This window comes from Anolis sagrei, chromosome 1 (genome assembly GCF_037176765.1).
Source record: "Anolis sagrei isolate rAnoSag1 chromosome 1, rAnoSag1.mat, whole genome shotgun sequence".
Classification (NCBI taxonomy): Eukaryota; Metazoa; Chordata; class Lepidosauria; order Squamata; family Dactyloidae; genus Anolis; species Anolis sagrei.
The window spans coordinates 326,474,685-326,489,988 of record NC_090021.1 but is presented as its reverse complement, the minus strand read 5'-3'; the positions used below and the strand labels follow the sequence as shown (position 1 = coordinate 326,489,988).

Genomic DNA, 15,304 nt, shown 5'->3' with positions numbered 1-15,304 from the left:
AGCCCATCAAGTTTCAGAATGTTTCAGTTATCCACAGATTTTTGGGGAGACTTCAAAGTTTTCATAAACAACATTAAAAAAAACCACAAGAGCTTTCTCCTTGAATTTTCTATGCAATGACACAAGATAACAGAGGATCATTCCTCCCAACTTTTAGAAATATTCATACATCTACTGATTTTAGGGATTTTAAAAAAATTGACAAAAAGTTTTTTTTAAGCCACAACAGCTCTCTCATTGGATGTCTCTCATATTATTCAAGAGAATTTCCATTTAGGGATTTCTTCCCAGCCCAGCACATAGATTTACTTACTAGAAGTATGAGTCTTTGCAGATTCAACAATTTATTCGAACTTGCTTCTGCTACGGAGGGACAAATCTCTTCCCTACCTTGATTGGGGCTTTGTGATGCTGAGCAGAATTCTGGGAAATGTAGTTTAGAGCAGGTCTTTTGAATTCTCTGGCATAGGGATCCTCACCTTCCCAAACACCGTTTTGCAGAATTCTGTGCTTTCTCAGTCTCTTTCTCCCCACTGCTTCCCTCTCCTAATGGTGAGAAGCCATTAATTTAAAGAGGAATGGCAGCCTTTTTGGCTTTGCTTTGCTTGCTTGCGCTGAAAATGAAACTGACTTTGAGAGGTTTCTGGGATTTACAAAATTTACAAAAGTATTGGGTAAGTTTTGCTTCTTACATTTTTGACCCGGGCCATGCCCATGTGTCAGATATTGCATAGTAACTACGAATTTAACAAATTTGATTTGACTTATAAGGACTAGCAATAATTTTTCACAGCCCTAATAAATACATCAATTCTTACTAAGAAAAAAAATGCCTAGTTTTCCTGTATATGTTTTCTGTGGATGAATCCAAGTGATTTATGCAGCACACATTTTTGGTCCCAAAACATATTTCCCAAAATATGCATTCTCTCCTCCATCCCTGTGAACTTTCTCCAACAAAGTCCTGAAATGTGAATGTAATTTGAAAATTTCACAGAAACTCTTATATTCTTAGAGAATGAGGAAGAAAATTGCTTAAGGTTGTTGTAGGTTTTTTGGACATGTTCTAGAAGCATTCTTTGCTGACATTTTGCCTGCATCTATGGCAGGTATCCTCAGAGGTTGTGAGGTTCTAGAACATGGCCATACAGCCCAAAAAACCTACAACAACCCAGTGATTCTGGCCATGAAAGTGTTCAATAATAAAATTGCTTGAGTTATTCATTCTTGCATATGGGAATACAATAAAACAAAGCATACATCTCTGTGTCTAACTGTGCATAAGAAACTAGGTACTTTTGCTTCTTTAAGGCCAAACACAATTGCACCAGAAAATGCTGCTGTTCTAATGGTACTCTGACCATTTAAGGAAAACATAACAGCTAGTTAGAAATGAAGAACCCACAAAAAGCAGTGAAAAAAGTAACTATAAACAACTTGCACATTTTTCCCTATGATTTAGTCTTGTTTGAACTGGGGAAATATGTATTTTCCCAGTGGGGAAATGCACATTCAATCCATATTTGGGGAAACACATAAACAGTTGAAACATAAAAGCGCAGGGAGAGAATGCCGAAGTGATTGAGCTAAGGCAAATTGTCCAAAGTGCTCCTCTTTCTCTGTCAAAGGATGTGGTTCTTATAGCTAACGTCTTTCAAAAAGCTTTTATTCAGAAATTTTGAATTCATCCCCCTCCCTAAACCAATGTCTAGGGAAACTCCTTTGCCGCTATTACTGAGAGGCATGCCTGAGATATTATATTAGTCCTACGCTTCGACAGATAGCATTTCCTTTGTTACCAAGGTCATAAAATTGATACTCCATGGGAGCTGGGATAATGGGATAGGAAACTATTGCAGGCTTATATAGTCCATTTTCTTCCCCTTTTATTACAGGGAAGAAAATGGAATATAGATACTAGAATAATATGACTAATGCTGTGAAATGTGCAAAAACATTATGTTCAGAACCATTCTTTTTCATGCCAAAGGCATGGCAGGGTACCTGCTGATAGATGCCCTGTAACTCTTTTCTCAAATTCTCTTCTAGGCTGAGGTGTGCTCTGGAACGGTAGCAGAAGTAATCCAGTCTGTCGTGAACGGTGCAGATGGTTGCATCTTTTGCTTTGGCCATGTCAAGCTTGGTGAGCTCCCAAATTCATTACGGTTAATTACTATGTCAGCCTGGTAATTACATGCTGTCAGCTCCTGGAACAATAAACCTGGAGTATATGAATAGATTAGAATTTCTTTTTAATTAGCTTTGCAAACTTCTCCTGCTTTATTTCTACAATGGGACCTTAAGGTGTGCGTGCCTATGTAATGTATGTTTTTCTTAAAAAACCATTTGAAGAAGGAAGGTAAAAAGCAGCTCTGGGTGTACATTAGTGCCTTCAGAAGCTGGCTTTTGTAGCGACAGGTGTGACAAAATTCAAAAGATCCAAAAGGCCTTGAGAAATTAATTGGCTTTAGGCAAAAAAAAAAAAAAAAAGCTAGCCTGGAAAAATTAATTGAGTAAATACCTGAGGATTAATAATGAAAGATGTAAAAGCCACTTTTTACATCTGTTCTCTTCCATTCACTGCTAAAGTGTGTACTATTAACTGTAATCTAGGACCATGTTTGTCTTTTTCCAAGGCCCTGTATAATATTGTTAGTTGCCAGAAAATATTTGCCTATGAGGCAGTGCTTATCGACTGCTTGTGGAGAGTACCACATTCAATTTATAAGAGTAATATGGCTATTTTAATGAATAGATACTGGAAATCTGACTTCAGAATGGAATAAAAATGCTGCAGACTCCTAGGGTCCTTCCATGCAGCCACATAATCCAGAATATCAAGGCAGATAATCCTACAATGTCTGCTTTGAACTGGGTTATCTAAGTCCACACTACCATATATATTACAATTCAAAGCAGATATTGTGGGTTGGCTGCCTTGATATTCTGGATTATATGGCTGTGTGGAAGGTCCCTCAGAAGGCACTCCTTAATCTACCCATCACCATTGCAGATGGCTACTTCGGGGGGGGGGGGGGGTTAGCATAGGTTCTGCTCCGTCCTTGTAGAAGTGCTCCCCAGGCAAGAAAGAGACAGTCATAATTGTTATGAAGGTTCCTAATAAGCCTATAGAAAGTTGCAAGGGCATAAAATCAACACTGGAAAATGGATGGTATGCCTCAAACATTGTAGTTTTATGGTGCATTACTCTGGGGCAGTGGTTGTCAACCCGTGAGTCCCCAGATGTTTTGGCCTTCAACTCCCAGAAATCCTAACAGCTGGTAAACTGGCTGGGATTTCTGGGAGTTGTAGGCCAAAACACCTGGGGACCCACAGGTTGAGAACCACTGCTCTGGGGTGTGTGGGCAGTTGTGTTCAGAGTGTTCTGGGCTGTTTTTAACTGCGAGTGTATCTACACCATATAGTTAATACAATGGGACACCACCTTAACTACTCAATGCTGTAGAATCCTGGGAGTTGTTATTTTGTAACAGCACTCTTTGGTGGAGAAGGCTGAAGACCTTGTTAAACTACAACCCACTTGATTCCATAGCATTGAGCTGTGGCAGTAAAGTGGTGTCAAACTGCATTAATTCTAACAAGGATGGGAGTCATGTGGCCATCCTGATGATGTTGGACTCCCCACCACTGACTATTCCAACTAAGGCTACTGGGAATGGCAGTTCAGTAACACTTGCACAAATGGAAGATTACTATTGTGTGTTTTAGATTTATAATGTTTTTTGTTTTGCTTTGTTTTGACTGTTTTAAATTGTTTGCACTGCTTTAATGAAATGTATTTTATATTTCGTTTCTTATTTTTTTGCTCTGCTTTGGGGAAACTTTGCCCAGTGTAGAATAATATCCATCCTAATAATAATAATAATAATAATAATAATAATAATAATAATAATACCACCACCACAAATACCATCTTCCTGCGACAAAGAACTGGTGGGATCACAAGCCTGAAAACGTTACAGAAAATGAACACATCAAACTACTCTGGGACTTCTGAATTCAGACTGACAGAGATTTGGAGCACAATGCTCCTGACCTCATAATCGTGGAAAAAAATATAATCAAGTCTGGATCATCAATGTTGCAATCCCAGGCAAAAGAAGGATTGATGAGAAGCAACTGGAAAAGCTTACACAATATGAGGATTTAAAGATAGAATTGCAAAGACTCTGGCACAAGCCAGTAAAAGTGATCCCAGTGGTGATTGGCACACTGGGTGCAGTGCCTAAAGACCCTGGCCTGCACTTAAAAATAATGGACACTGACAAAATTACCATCTGTCAGCTGCAAAAGGCCACCCAACTCGGATCTGCACGCATTATTCGCCGATACATCACATAGTCCTAGACACTTGGGAAGTGTCCAATGTCTGATCAAATACAACAGCTAGCATAGTGATGTTGTTTGCTGTGTATCAGTATTGTTATATATCAAATAATAATAATAATAATAATAGTAATAATGATAAAGACCACTTTACTTGGATCTTTGTGCATCATTCGAAAACACATCACACAGTTCAACTTGTGATTTTGTGATATGAAATCCAGCATATATATCTCGTTTGCTGTGACATACTGAGTTTTTGTGTCAGTAAAATAATAATAATAATAATAATAATAATAATAATTATTATTATTATATTCCACCCTATCTCCCTGGAGAAACCCAAGACGGATTCCAACAAACAAAAAGGCAAACATTCAATGCCTCACTGACAACAAGTACAAATATAACAACCTCAAATAGCCCCACATAAGAAAACAACTTAGAACATGAGAACTGTAAATTAAATAAAAACTTAACCTATCAAAAATTATAACTAATATAAAATGTGAACATAAAACATCCACATTAATTTACAAGAGTTGACAAAGGTTCACAGAAATATGTGCGTTGATTGTGTGGCCAGTGATGTTAAATGGGGAAACATAGTCTGACAGAACCCGAATACGGTAGTAGTTTTCAATCTGAGGTCTGGTAGTTGTCTCTCATCATCTAATCCTCCTTCTCTCCATATGCTAATGAGCAAAAATGAGTTTAAGTTGCTTTTTGAAGGAGAGAAAGGAGGGGGCCATCTTTATTTCTTTAGGGAGGGTGTTCTGGGGCGGGGGGAAATCACAGAGAAGAAATACAGAAATTTGTGGGGAAAACAAGAGTAAACTGATAAAAACACACTTCCCTGTTTTGTCCTAGCAAGAAGAGATATGCTGTGTGTCATGGGAGCAAACTGGCACCCAAACTCTTTCTGTGTATTTGATGAGCCAATGCCTTTTCTCCCCCTTCCTGCCTTTCCTTCTAGGCAAATCGTATACAATGTTTGGAAGAGACAGCTCCACACAGAGCCTCGGGATTGTTCCCTGCGCTATCTCATGGCTCTTCAAGCTCATCAACGAACGCAAGGAGAAGACTGGGACTCGTTTCTCAATTCGAGTGTCTGCTGTGGAGATCAGTGGCAAAGATGAAAATCTGCAGGATTTGTTAGCTGAAGTAGCCACTGGCAGCCTTCAAGACGGGCAGTCTCCAGGGGTTTATCTCCGAGAGGATCCGATATGCGGGACGCAGGTTTGGAAGACCGGCTTTCTCATTTTAATCCTGATATTTTTCTTTGTTGAAACATATTTTATCTGACAAGAATTTAAGCCACTTTTTAAAAGATGGTATTTTTAATTGCTTTTTCACTTTTAATCCCCAGTCCCAGAGTGTCCACTTGTGTTTCCATCAGCAGCCTTGAGGCTTGCTTCATTCTGAGACAAGGGGGATGGTTCACCCTGTTTAAATTAGTCATTTTCTTCTTTATATCGCAGCTTCAAAATCAAAGTGAATTAAGGGCCCCAACTGCAGAGAAAGCTGCCTTCTTCCTTGATGCCGCCTTGGCAGCCAGGAGTACTAGCAAACAAGGGTGTGATGAAGAGGATCGGAGGAATTCCCACATGTTCTTTACCCTCCATGTATATCAATACCGAATGGAGAAGAGTGGCAAAGGAGGAAGTATGTTGAATGGTCACAGTTTTGCTTTGTTCTCTTGGTGACTTTAAAATGGTTGTAAAATACAATTGGCCCACTATAATTTATGAATTCGATTATTCATGGATTTGTTTAATATGTTCTCTCTTGGAGTCTTTAAGTCCTCCAGAAGTTTTGACAGTTGACCATCAAGTTGTGCTGGAGGACCTAGAGATTTCTAGAGAGGTATTATCCTAGGTTAAAAAAATAGCAATGTCTTTGTTCAGCATTTTATTGCTCTGATGATTAGCTAATATATTTGTTTCCTATTTCAACCTATCCTTATTTAATTTCCTTGGCATTATTATTTCAGTTAGAGTTGGATCAGTAAATAACCTGTGCTGTTTTGCCATTTCAGTGTCTGGTGGACGTAGCCGTTTACATCTCATTGACTTGGGAAGTTGTGAGAAGGTGTTAAGTAAAATCCGAGATGGAGCAGGTCCCCTTTGCCTTTCCCTATCTGCCTTGGGCAGTGTCATTCTGGCCTTAATCAATGGTGCCAAGCATGTCCCATACAAGTAAGTGCAGTATTGTATTAAGTATCAATCAATCAATCACAGGTATTTGCTTTTCAAGGTCTTAATCTGCAAACAAGGGGTTAGGATCTTAATGACCCTTGAACACATATGGCATTCAGAACCACCTCATGTATTTTTTTTTCCAAAAAATAGGAAGATTTGTTTTCCTCCAGAATCTTCCAGAATATATAATTATCTTCTAAAACATATTATTTCTTTTGTTATTGCTTGGATGGGCTATTGCGATTAACTAAAAGTCAGGAATAGGGAGGAATGGCTCTTGGACCCCATGAAGTTGTCCACGTCCACTATAGGCAGCGTCAGGTGGTGTCTTGAGTGAGAGGCATTGTAGGTTGTTCTGCAGCTCAACATGCTTAATCTTTTCTGTAGAATTTGGGCTGAATTGCATTCTTTTTCCTGAAACATCATCTCTAGTTTTCTTGCAAGCTTGAGTGTTTTTCCTTTGTGGGTTGGCTTTAAGACAGAAGTAGCATGTTTTAAAGGACTGCAGAAAGAACTGTAGATTTTTCAGAATGTCATTGGTGCCTCTGTTGTGTTTCATAGGGACAACAAGCTGACAATGCTGCTGAGAGAATCACTTGGGAACATCAACTGCAGAACAACCATGCTAGCTCACATATCAGATTCCCCAGCAAATTATGCAGAAAGTCTCATGACAATTCAGCTCGCCTCTCGTATTCACAGGATGAGGAAGAAGAAATCCAAGGTTGGCATGCAAGAGAAATGAAGCAATGTTTGATTTTGCAAGAATTGTCTTCTTTCTTCCTCAAAATAGGGGGCAATAGAATTTTTTGACAGCAGCTTTGGGTTGCTATCTCTTGACACAGAGAAAAGAGTCTGTAGTTTACACCTTCAAAGAAAGGAGATGATATATAGCTGCAACGTCTTTTGAGAAAATGACAGAAGCTACCTTTTGTTATCCTTGTCACCTGCCTTCAGTCAAAACCTAATGCAACCCTGATCTCTTTTTAGAAGCCTTTTATACTGTGGAGCCCTAATTTGACTGTCCATTACATGTGGCAATAGAATCACTGATTGGACAGTACAATCATATCAGCTGTTGAGGCGAAACAGTCCTGTGACACTGCCATCTATGTGGGTCCCAATGCTACAGCATTGTCAGACTGGGAGCTGACAGATAATGCAGGCCCTTCAGAGTTCATGCCCACAATTCCTTCCTTGAACAAGAAGAAAAGCATAGAGAATGTGGGTCTTCTAAGAAGCTCTGACAAAGTGCAATGTGCTTGCAGCATTGCAGGAGAGGGTGCAGTGTAACGATGGGAGTGAGGAGCCTGTTATGTTTAGCCTCTTTTGTTTGAGTCTTCTATTAAGAACCAGTTTCATTACACCATAATTTTCTCCCAGTGACAGTAGTTAACATAGCTCAATATTAACATTCTAAAACTGCTGAGGGAATATTGTGGCCTTCTAAAAAATCAAACATTTTGCCAGAGCAGACAGAAGTGGAGTACAACAATGTCTAGATCACAGTCGGGCAACTGTTTGTGGGCTTTGAAGCAATTTTCTCCCTAGACAACCCCATGGGCAGTACTACCTGCCCACAGAAACTTCAAATACTTTCCCTATAGCCATTCTCTAATTGGTGCTAGGAGGTGACATTGCCTGACTTCCTGTCATAAATTTGAGAGGCAGTGCAAACAAAACAAAGGTAGGGTTGTTGTAGGTTTTTTTGGGCTGTATGGCCATGTTCTAGAAGCATTCTCTCCTGATGTTTCACCTGCATATGTGGCAGGCATCTTCAGAGATTGTGAGGTTTGTATTTGAGAAAAGTGAAGAGTCCTGGAAAGTTTGTGTGGATGGCTCGGGGGTATTATTGTACATTTTAATCTATTTGGGGATTTTTTTGCATGGTGTGAAATGGGGGGGGGGGGGGGGTTCAGGGTTTGGGGATGGAGGGCTTAGGGAACCATAAAAGTAGGCTTCACTCTACTTTTACAAAGGCATTTTAATTATTATTTTTTAATTTACAGTATGCATCCAGCTCATCTGGAGGAGAAAGCTCATGTGAAGAGGGCCACATTCGAAGACCTCCTCATTTGAGACCATTTCATCCGAGGACCATGGCTCTTGATCCCGATATTCCTATCCTGAACCTTTCCAGTGAGCCTGACTATTCTTCAAGCAGTGAACAATCCTGTGACACTGTCATCTATGTGGGTCCCAATGGTACAGCATTGTCAGACCGGGAGCTGACAGATAATGAAGGCCCTCCAGAGTTTGTGCCCATAATTCCTTCCTTGAACAAGAAGAAATGCAAAGAGAATGCGGGTCTTCTAAGAAGCTCTGACAAAGATCATTTTAAGTGCAACACTTTTGCAGAGTTGCAAGAGAGGCTGGAGTGTATCGATGGAAGTGAGGAGCCTGTTATGTTTCCTGGCGGAGAGGTCTCCCCTTCATCTTCTAATGGCACAGTCCCATTAAGTGCAGAAAATGGACAGTCTAAACCAAAACTATCCCCTCCTCCTGGGGGAACAAAAACATCAACAGTGACGGAAACTGGGTCTCCAAAGAAGGGACACAACCTTTATGTCCAGCGCAATGGTGCTTGCCTTGAGAAGATCCCTCCCTTAAAATCTGACCAGGTCAAACCACAAGCCAAGCCAGAAGGCAAGAGAGCAGACTCAGATGAAGAGAAGGAAGTGGCTACTGAATCTAACCAGTTATCAAAATGTAATGGTATTAAGGGTCAAGAGTCCAACCAAGTTGTTGAACCAGTTGTAAAAGAAAAATCTTCATACATGAAGAGACCTTTGCCCAGCCCTGCACCTCCACCCCCACATCAACAGGCGTCTCCATTGAAGAGCAACCCAAGTTACCAGAAGTTTGACCACAGCAATGCAATCAGGACTCCCCCTGTAGGCATGAGCAAGCAAGTGGCAAGTGAATTGGAACCTAATACTGAAGGAAACAAGTTTTCAGGAACCAGCAACACAGAGTATCAAGGAGATGGGATTGAGGTGCATAGGTTCCAATCTTCTTTTCGAGGCAAATGCTTTGACCGGGACATACTGACAACGACGGTGACATTGCAGCAGCCTGTGGAGCTTAATGGGGAGGATGAACTTGTCTTTACGGTGGTGGAGGAACTCTCTATTAGTGGCATCTTGGATAATGGAAGACCTTCCAGTATCATCAGCTTTAACAGTGATTGTTCTCTGCAGGCCCTTGCATCTGGCTCCAGGCCAGTTAGCATCATCAGCAGTATAAATGATGAGTTTGATGCTTACACTTCACAAGTTGCTGCCACTGGTGTCAACATTGACATTGTTGTGCCCTTTGCTGAAGGACCATTTTCCAGCAGCAGCAGACGATCCTCCATCAGCTCGTGGCTAAGTGAAGTCAGCATCTGTACAATTGAAAGTGAGGGGAGACAGGTCAGTGATGGGTTCCTGGCACAATCCTCTTATAGCTGTAGCAAGTCTGTGGAACCCTTTAACTTGGGTTCCCCTAATGCCCCTCTTCCATTGAAAGCCACTCTAAATGATAGTGGCTTTTGTTTTTCAGAGCTGGACAGTGGGAGCATAAATTCAAGCAAAGCATCATCAGGGGCCAACAGTAACTCTCAAAACTCTGATTTAACCAAAGCATCTCAGGCTCTTTGTATCACCGAACAATCAGCAAAAATTAGACCTTCTAACTCTCAAAACACACCAGTGATTGAAACAATACATTCCAGTCTTCCCCGAAGAACAAAGACTACCTCATCTTCAACCCACAACAATAGCACCCTCAACAATTACAAGGAACTGCAGAAGTCACATGTGATGTTTGAAGACCCCTGGTTGCTTCGTACAGAAGCAAATGCTGCAGATCCTTTGTCATCTCCAAATATGCACATGTCCAGTACTGAAAAGCAGTCGGCGAAGTCCACCCAACAATTTGGTGACTTGGTTAGACCAGCAAAATCCCAAACCATGTTAGCATGCTCACAGCGGGTAGTTGATGGGTGTGAAATGGCCAGCAAATCTTCCAATGGAACAGCTAAAAAATCGGAACCTCTCACAAAAATGCCACAACTCAGAAGAGGAGCCACTACACTTGGTGTGGTTCCTGTGTCCCATAACAACAGTGTAACCGCTGACAGTGCGAGCAGGGGAAGCTCTGAAGCTGGATTTGCTACTAGCAGCCTGAAAAAGAAGGTGCAGCAGAAAGCTAGCTTGTTACCAAGGCCCAATGGGATAGTGCCTCCAATGCCCCCTGTACGTAAGTCAAGCCTTGAGCAGAAAAATGGTGGCATAACCAGTGGAGGTGGTAAAGCTGTGGGACTGGACCCTGCTAGAGCCTTTACAGCAAAACATGAGGATGAGGTTGATTTGCGATTGAGAGCTGGGTCATGCACCAGTGAAAATGTTAATAGCAGATGCAACCTCAAAGGAGACCATTCTTTGCCCAAAGCAACCTCAAGTTTAAAGTCAAAGGCATCAAAAAGTGAAGCCATTCATCGCTATGGGAGTCACATGTCCCTTGAAAGATGTGACAGCTTGACATCTGTTGGATCCAAAGTTAATCCAAATAAGGAAAATGGTGGTGGCAGCATTAACAATGGCAGAAATGGTCGATTGGTCCCCAGGCTGGGAGTTCCCCATGTTGCTTCTGGTCTGACATCACCTCCATCATACACCACACCTTTACCCTGCAAAAACAGTCAAGCAAAAAGTGTGGCAAGTCAGAAGGGTGTAGCCAGTGGGAATAAGAGTCGCGGCCTTTCAGCTAGTGGATCAAAGTCTCTGAGCTCCTCTGTGAAATCATTAGCACAACCTGCTGGGAAGGCTTCAAATGTTCAGTTGAGTGGGAAAACAGCCCCAAGGTCCATGCAAGGCGTAACTGGCAAGCCTGGTCGGGGGACCATCATGGGAACCAAACAGGCCATTAGGGCAGCCAACACTCGTGTCAATGAACTGGCATCAGGGAGTTCAGCCAAGATGAGTCACTTCCGAGGCTCAACAGACTCTGATAGTGGCAACGACAGTGGAATTAACCTAAGTGATGAGAAGTCACAAGTCCTGATGCTTCCTTCTCCATACAGCAAGATAACTGCCCCAAGGAGGCCTCAGCGCTACAGCAGTGGACATGGGAGTGATAATAGCAGTGTCCTAAGTGGGGAGCTACCCCCGGCAATGGGTAGGACAGCTCTCTTCTACCATAGTGGTGGAAGCAGTGGCTATGAGAGTATGATTCGTGACAGTGAAGCCACTGGCAGTGCATCCTCGGCTCATGATTCCATGAGTGAGAGTGGCATGTCCTCACCTGGTCGCATGAGAAGCTTGAGATCCCCCAAGAAAAGATCAACAGGTAATGCCAATCTCAGTATAACTCAAATATAAGTAAATTAAATGTTTCTAAAGCAGATATGCTTGATCCATTGGGCTTCTAGATAATTCAGAATACACCATCTTTTGGTCAATAAAATGATAGGTAAAGTGCCATTAGAGTGGTTTGTGAAACAGAAGGTGTATTGAACACCTACAGGGCATTGATCCATAAGTAGCATGTAAATGGAGCATAAGAAGCATTTGATTAACATTTGAGGCAAATGGAAAGTGCTGAGGCTTTTGACTCAAGAATTCTATCTGCAGTTCTCAATTGGATATTTGTGAGTGATTGATATTTTGGGCTACTTATTTTATGGGAAAGATGTTATTGCTGCTTCATTGTGAGATTGTCTCATTGTTGTATGCCCTCAAGTCAGTGCCAGTTTATTGCAACTCTGAGGTGAAAAACAGTTTGAGTTCTCCCTTACCTGAAAATAGAAAATCGGATCTCTTGCACCCAAACCTTGCATGTCTTTCTCTGCAAAATATTTCTTGTGCAAAAATTCCAGATATTGAACACCAGGAGAGAAAAAATCTGCAAAATTCTAACTGGTTGTTTACTCTTCCTGATTTTTAAACTGGGAATGAATAAATTATAAATATTATTTGAATTTCTACAGTGAATTGATGTTAATAGTATGTAAATGAATGAGGATGTAAAGAACACATATACAGATACTAATAGTGATTGAATGGCTGGATAATAGTGTTTGTGTTGCAGTGCATGTTAATGGAGGCTACGGGAAGAATAGATTTGGATGCCAATAGATTTGGATAGAGATGTTGCTTGTATGTGACTGATGGATGGATGAATAGGGATAAACTGGTTAAGCACTGGGGCATATATGAGAAAGGGGGGGGGGGATAAATACAGTAGGATTACAAAGAGTGCAAATGGTGTATTGACGTAAGGATGATTTTTCACACAAGGGAGTGCAGCCCTCAGGGTGGGAATAAGACATTCCTCATCCTTCCTTTCAAGATTTTGTGTTTCTCTAGTTATTTCAAAATATCTTCCTAGTGACTTTTCCTACAAACTTTTGATTGACAGGTCCCAAAGTGAAAATTAAAGGGTTATAAAAGAATTTGATAAAAACAACACACTAAACTTTGTGATTAATCTGCTAATTAACTACAAACCTAAGGCTTTCATTAGTTTTACAGTGCATTTAGACAATCAACTGAAATTAGAAATAGATTGGAGATTCACTGGTGTAATCAGTTCCGAGCCACTTCCTTTCACAGAAGAGTCTACAAAGACTGCATTTTCCAGCTTGGACAGAAATTGATAAGGGGGCTGGTCTTATATGATAGTTTGTTCTCTAACTGGACTTTCCACAATGTTTTCTTTTGTTGGGTGGGGGGGAATAGAAATAGAGAAACAAAATAATGACAGTAGTAATAGCAGCCTCCCTCCTATTCCCTTCTTAGTGTTCACAAATTTATTTGTTCTAATCTATTTACACATTGCCAACACAAATATCTTTATTCCTGTAATATATAAATGGCTTTGTACTCAGCTACAGAACATTCTTTATCAATCAATACTTGTTTAACTAGAAAAATAGGATCCAATTTTACAAATGTACTTTTTCCAGTTATGCACATATATTTGCATAGTTTAAAATGTATACTGTATGTCTAGTTGTATCCTTTTGTGGGCAGAAAGAACTTTTGCCCAGTGGATTTTAATATTTTGGTCATATCATGAGAAGAAATGACGCATTAGAAATGTCAATAATGCTTAGTATGGTAGTAGGCAAACGGAAAAGAGGAAGATTGTATTCCAGATGGATTGACTCAGTCAAGGAAGCCACAGCCCTGAGTCTGCAAGTCCTGGGCAGGACTGCTAAGCATAGGGTGACCTGGAGGTCTCTCATTCATAGGATCACCATAAATCAACTTGAAAGCAGTTAACAACAAATACTAAAATGAACTTAGTAGAGATGGGATGCACAAGTAGGTTCATGTACATGGGTTGTATACTCAGTTACACGTTTGCAGTTTTGGTCCAGTTGCACAACATTGCCATTCAACACAAGGAATTCATAGCAAAATTCACAACTACATGTGGAGATTTTTTTTCATGTCAGGAGTGACTTAAGAAACTTCAAGTCACCTCTGGTGGGAGAGAATTGGCCATCCTTGCAGATGTTGCTCAGGGGACACCCAGATGTTTTACCATCCTGTGGGAGGCTTCTCTCGTGTCCCCACATGGGAAGCTGGAGCTGACAGATGGGAGCTCACTCCCCTTCCCAGATTTGAACTGTCAACCTTTCAGTCAGCAGTTCAGCCAGTGCCACCGGGGGCTTCACATGTGGAGATGTGCAATATATATGTAAAGTCTTGTCAAAGACATGGTCCTCATCTTCAGGAGAAGGCTGACAACACTAACTAGCATGCTTCTCTAATGCCTGGCTTCTGGATTGGTCCTGGGAGGCAAAGTGTTTGGTCAGGCTGTCCAATAGCACAGGCAGTTCTCCTGCCCCCAATCTCCAAGGATTTTATCTGGAAGCCATGCCTTGAAGCCCCTTCTTCTGATAATGACAACTTTGCTTCCCTTCTTATGAGACAACTGTGCCTGGGGCCTATTTCTTTTACTGCTGTTGTACCACCTTTGCCATTACAGATAACCAGTAACATCCTTGTCCCAGAATCCACTTCCTAAGCATTTCAAATTTCTAGTATCTAGTTTTCATGGTCTTGAAACTGGGGCAGACATAGAACATAACTTCGAAGTGGTACCAAATAATAGATTACATCTTATTTCAAGTAATATTTCAGTCAGTCAGTCAGTAGCCTTTATTTTGGTCAACAAACCATCGGCTAAGTCAAGTGAAAGTAGAATGATGAAATACAACAATAAACAATTAATAACATCACAAAGTAATATTTCAAGAAACTTAATGTGTTAGTGTTAACTCTAGGATGAATGAATTATTTGATATGTTATTAACACTTTATGTCTAATATTTTAATTTTTGTATCTTCCTGAAACGAGTGGAATCCCCTTATCTGCTGATTTCACTCCATCTTCATATTGAAGAGTTCATCCATCCATCCATTCTCTTTCCTTCCCTTTTTACTTTTTAAACACAAGTGATTCACAATGTGAATGCTTCACAGTGCTCCAGGATGCTTTCCGGAGATACTAATAACATGGTTAGCAAGGCACACAGGTTGTCCATTCTTCTGACTGGAGTAGTTTATTTTAGTTGGGGTGAACCGATAGCTCTGCCCTGTTTACTCTTGTTTTTCCAGCAAGGGTCCTGTATATCCATGCAGCTGGTTGTATTTGGAGTGGGTGCTGGAGTAGCTTTGCTAGGGCAATTTGTGGAATGAAATTTGGGCACCATTTCATAATATCTCTAGTTTTGCAGTCTCCATACACCTGAACATTGGTAA

The 15,304-nt window shown here is 40.8% G+C and overlaps 1 protein-coding gene across 3 annotated transcripts in view; it reads left to right on the top strand.

Moving 5' to 3' along the window:
• KIF26A (kinesin family member 26A) overlaps positions 1-15,304 on the top strand; it is a 213,302-nt gene that overhangs the window by 183,063 nt on the left and 14,935 nt on the right. For all 3 annotated transcript variants that reach the window (XM_067463017.1, XM_060755058.2, XM_067463019.1), the window contains 6 exons: positions 2,050-2,143; positions 5,324-5,586; positions 5,829-6,012; positions 6,386-6,545; positions 7,110-7,272; positions 8,558-11,879. In XM_067463017.1, coding sequence (XP_067319118.1) covers positions 2,050-2,143; positions 5,324-5,586; positions 5,829-6,012; positions 6,386-6,545; positions 7,110-7,272; positions 8,558-11,879 — 4,186 coding nt within the window. The remainder of the gene's footprint in view (positions 1-2,049; positions 2,144-5,323; positions 5,587-5,828; positions 6,013-6,385; positions 6,546-7,109; positions 7,273-8,557; positions 11,880-15,304) is intronic.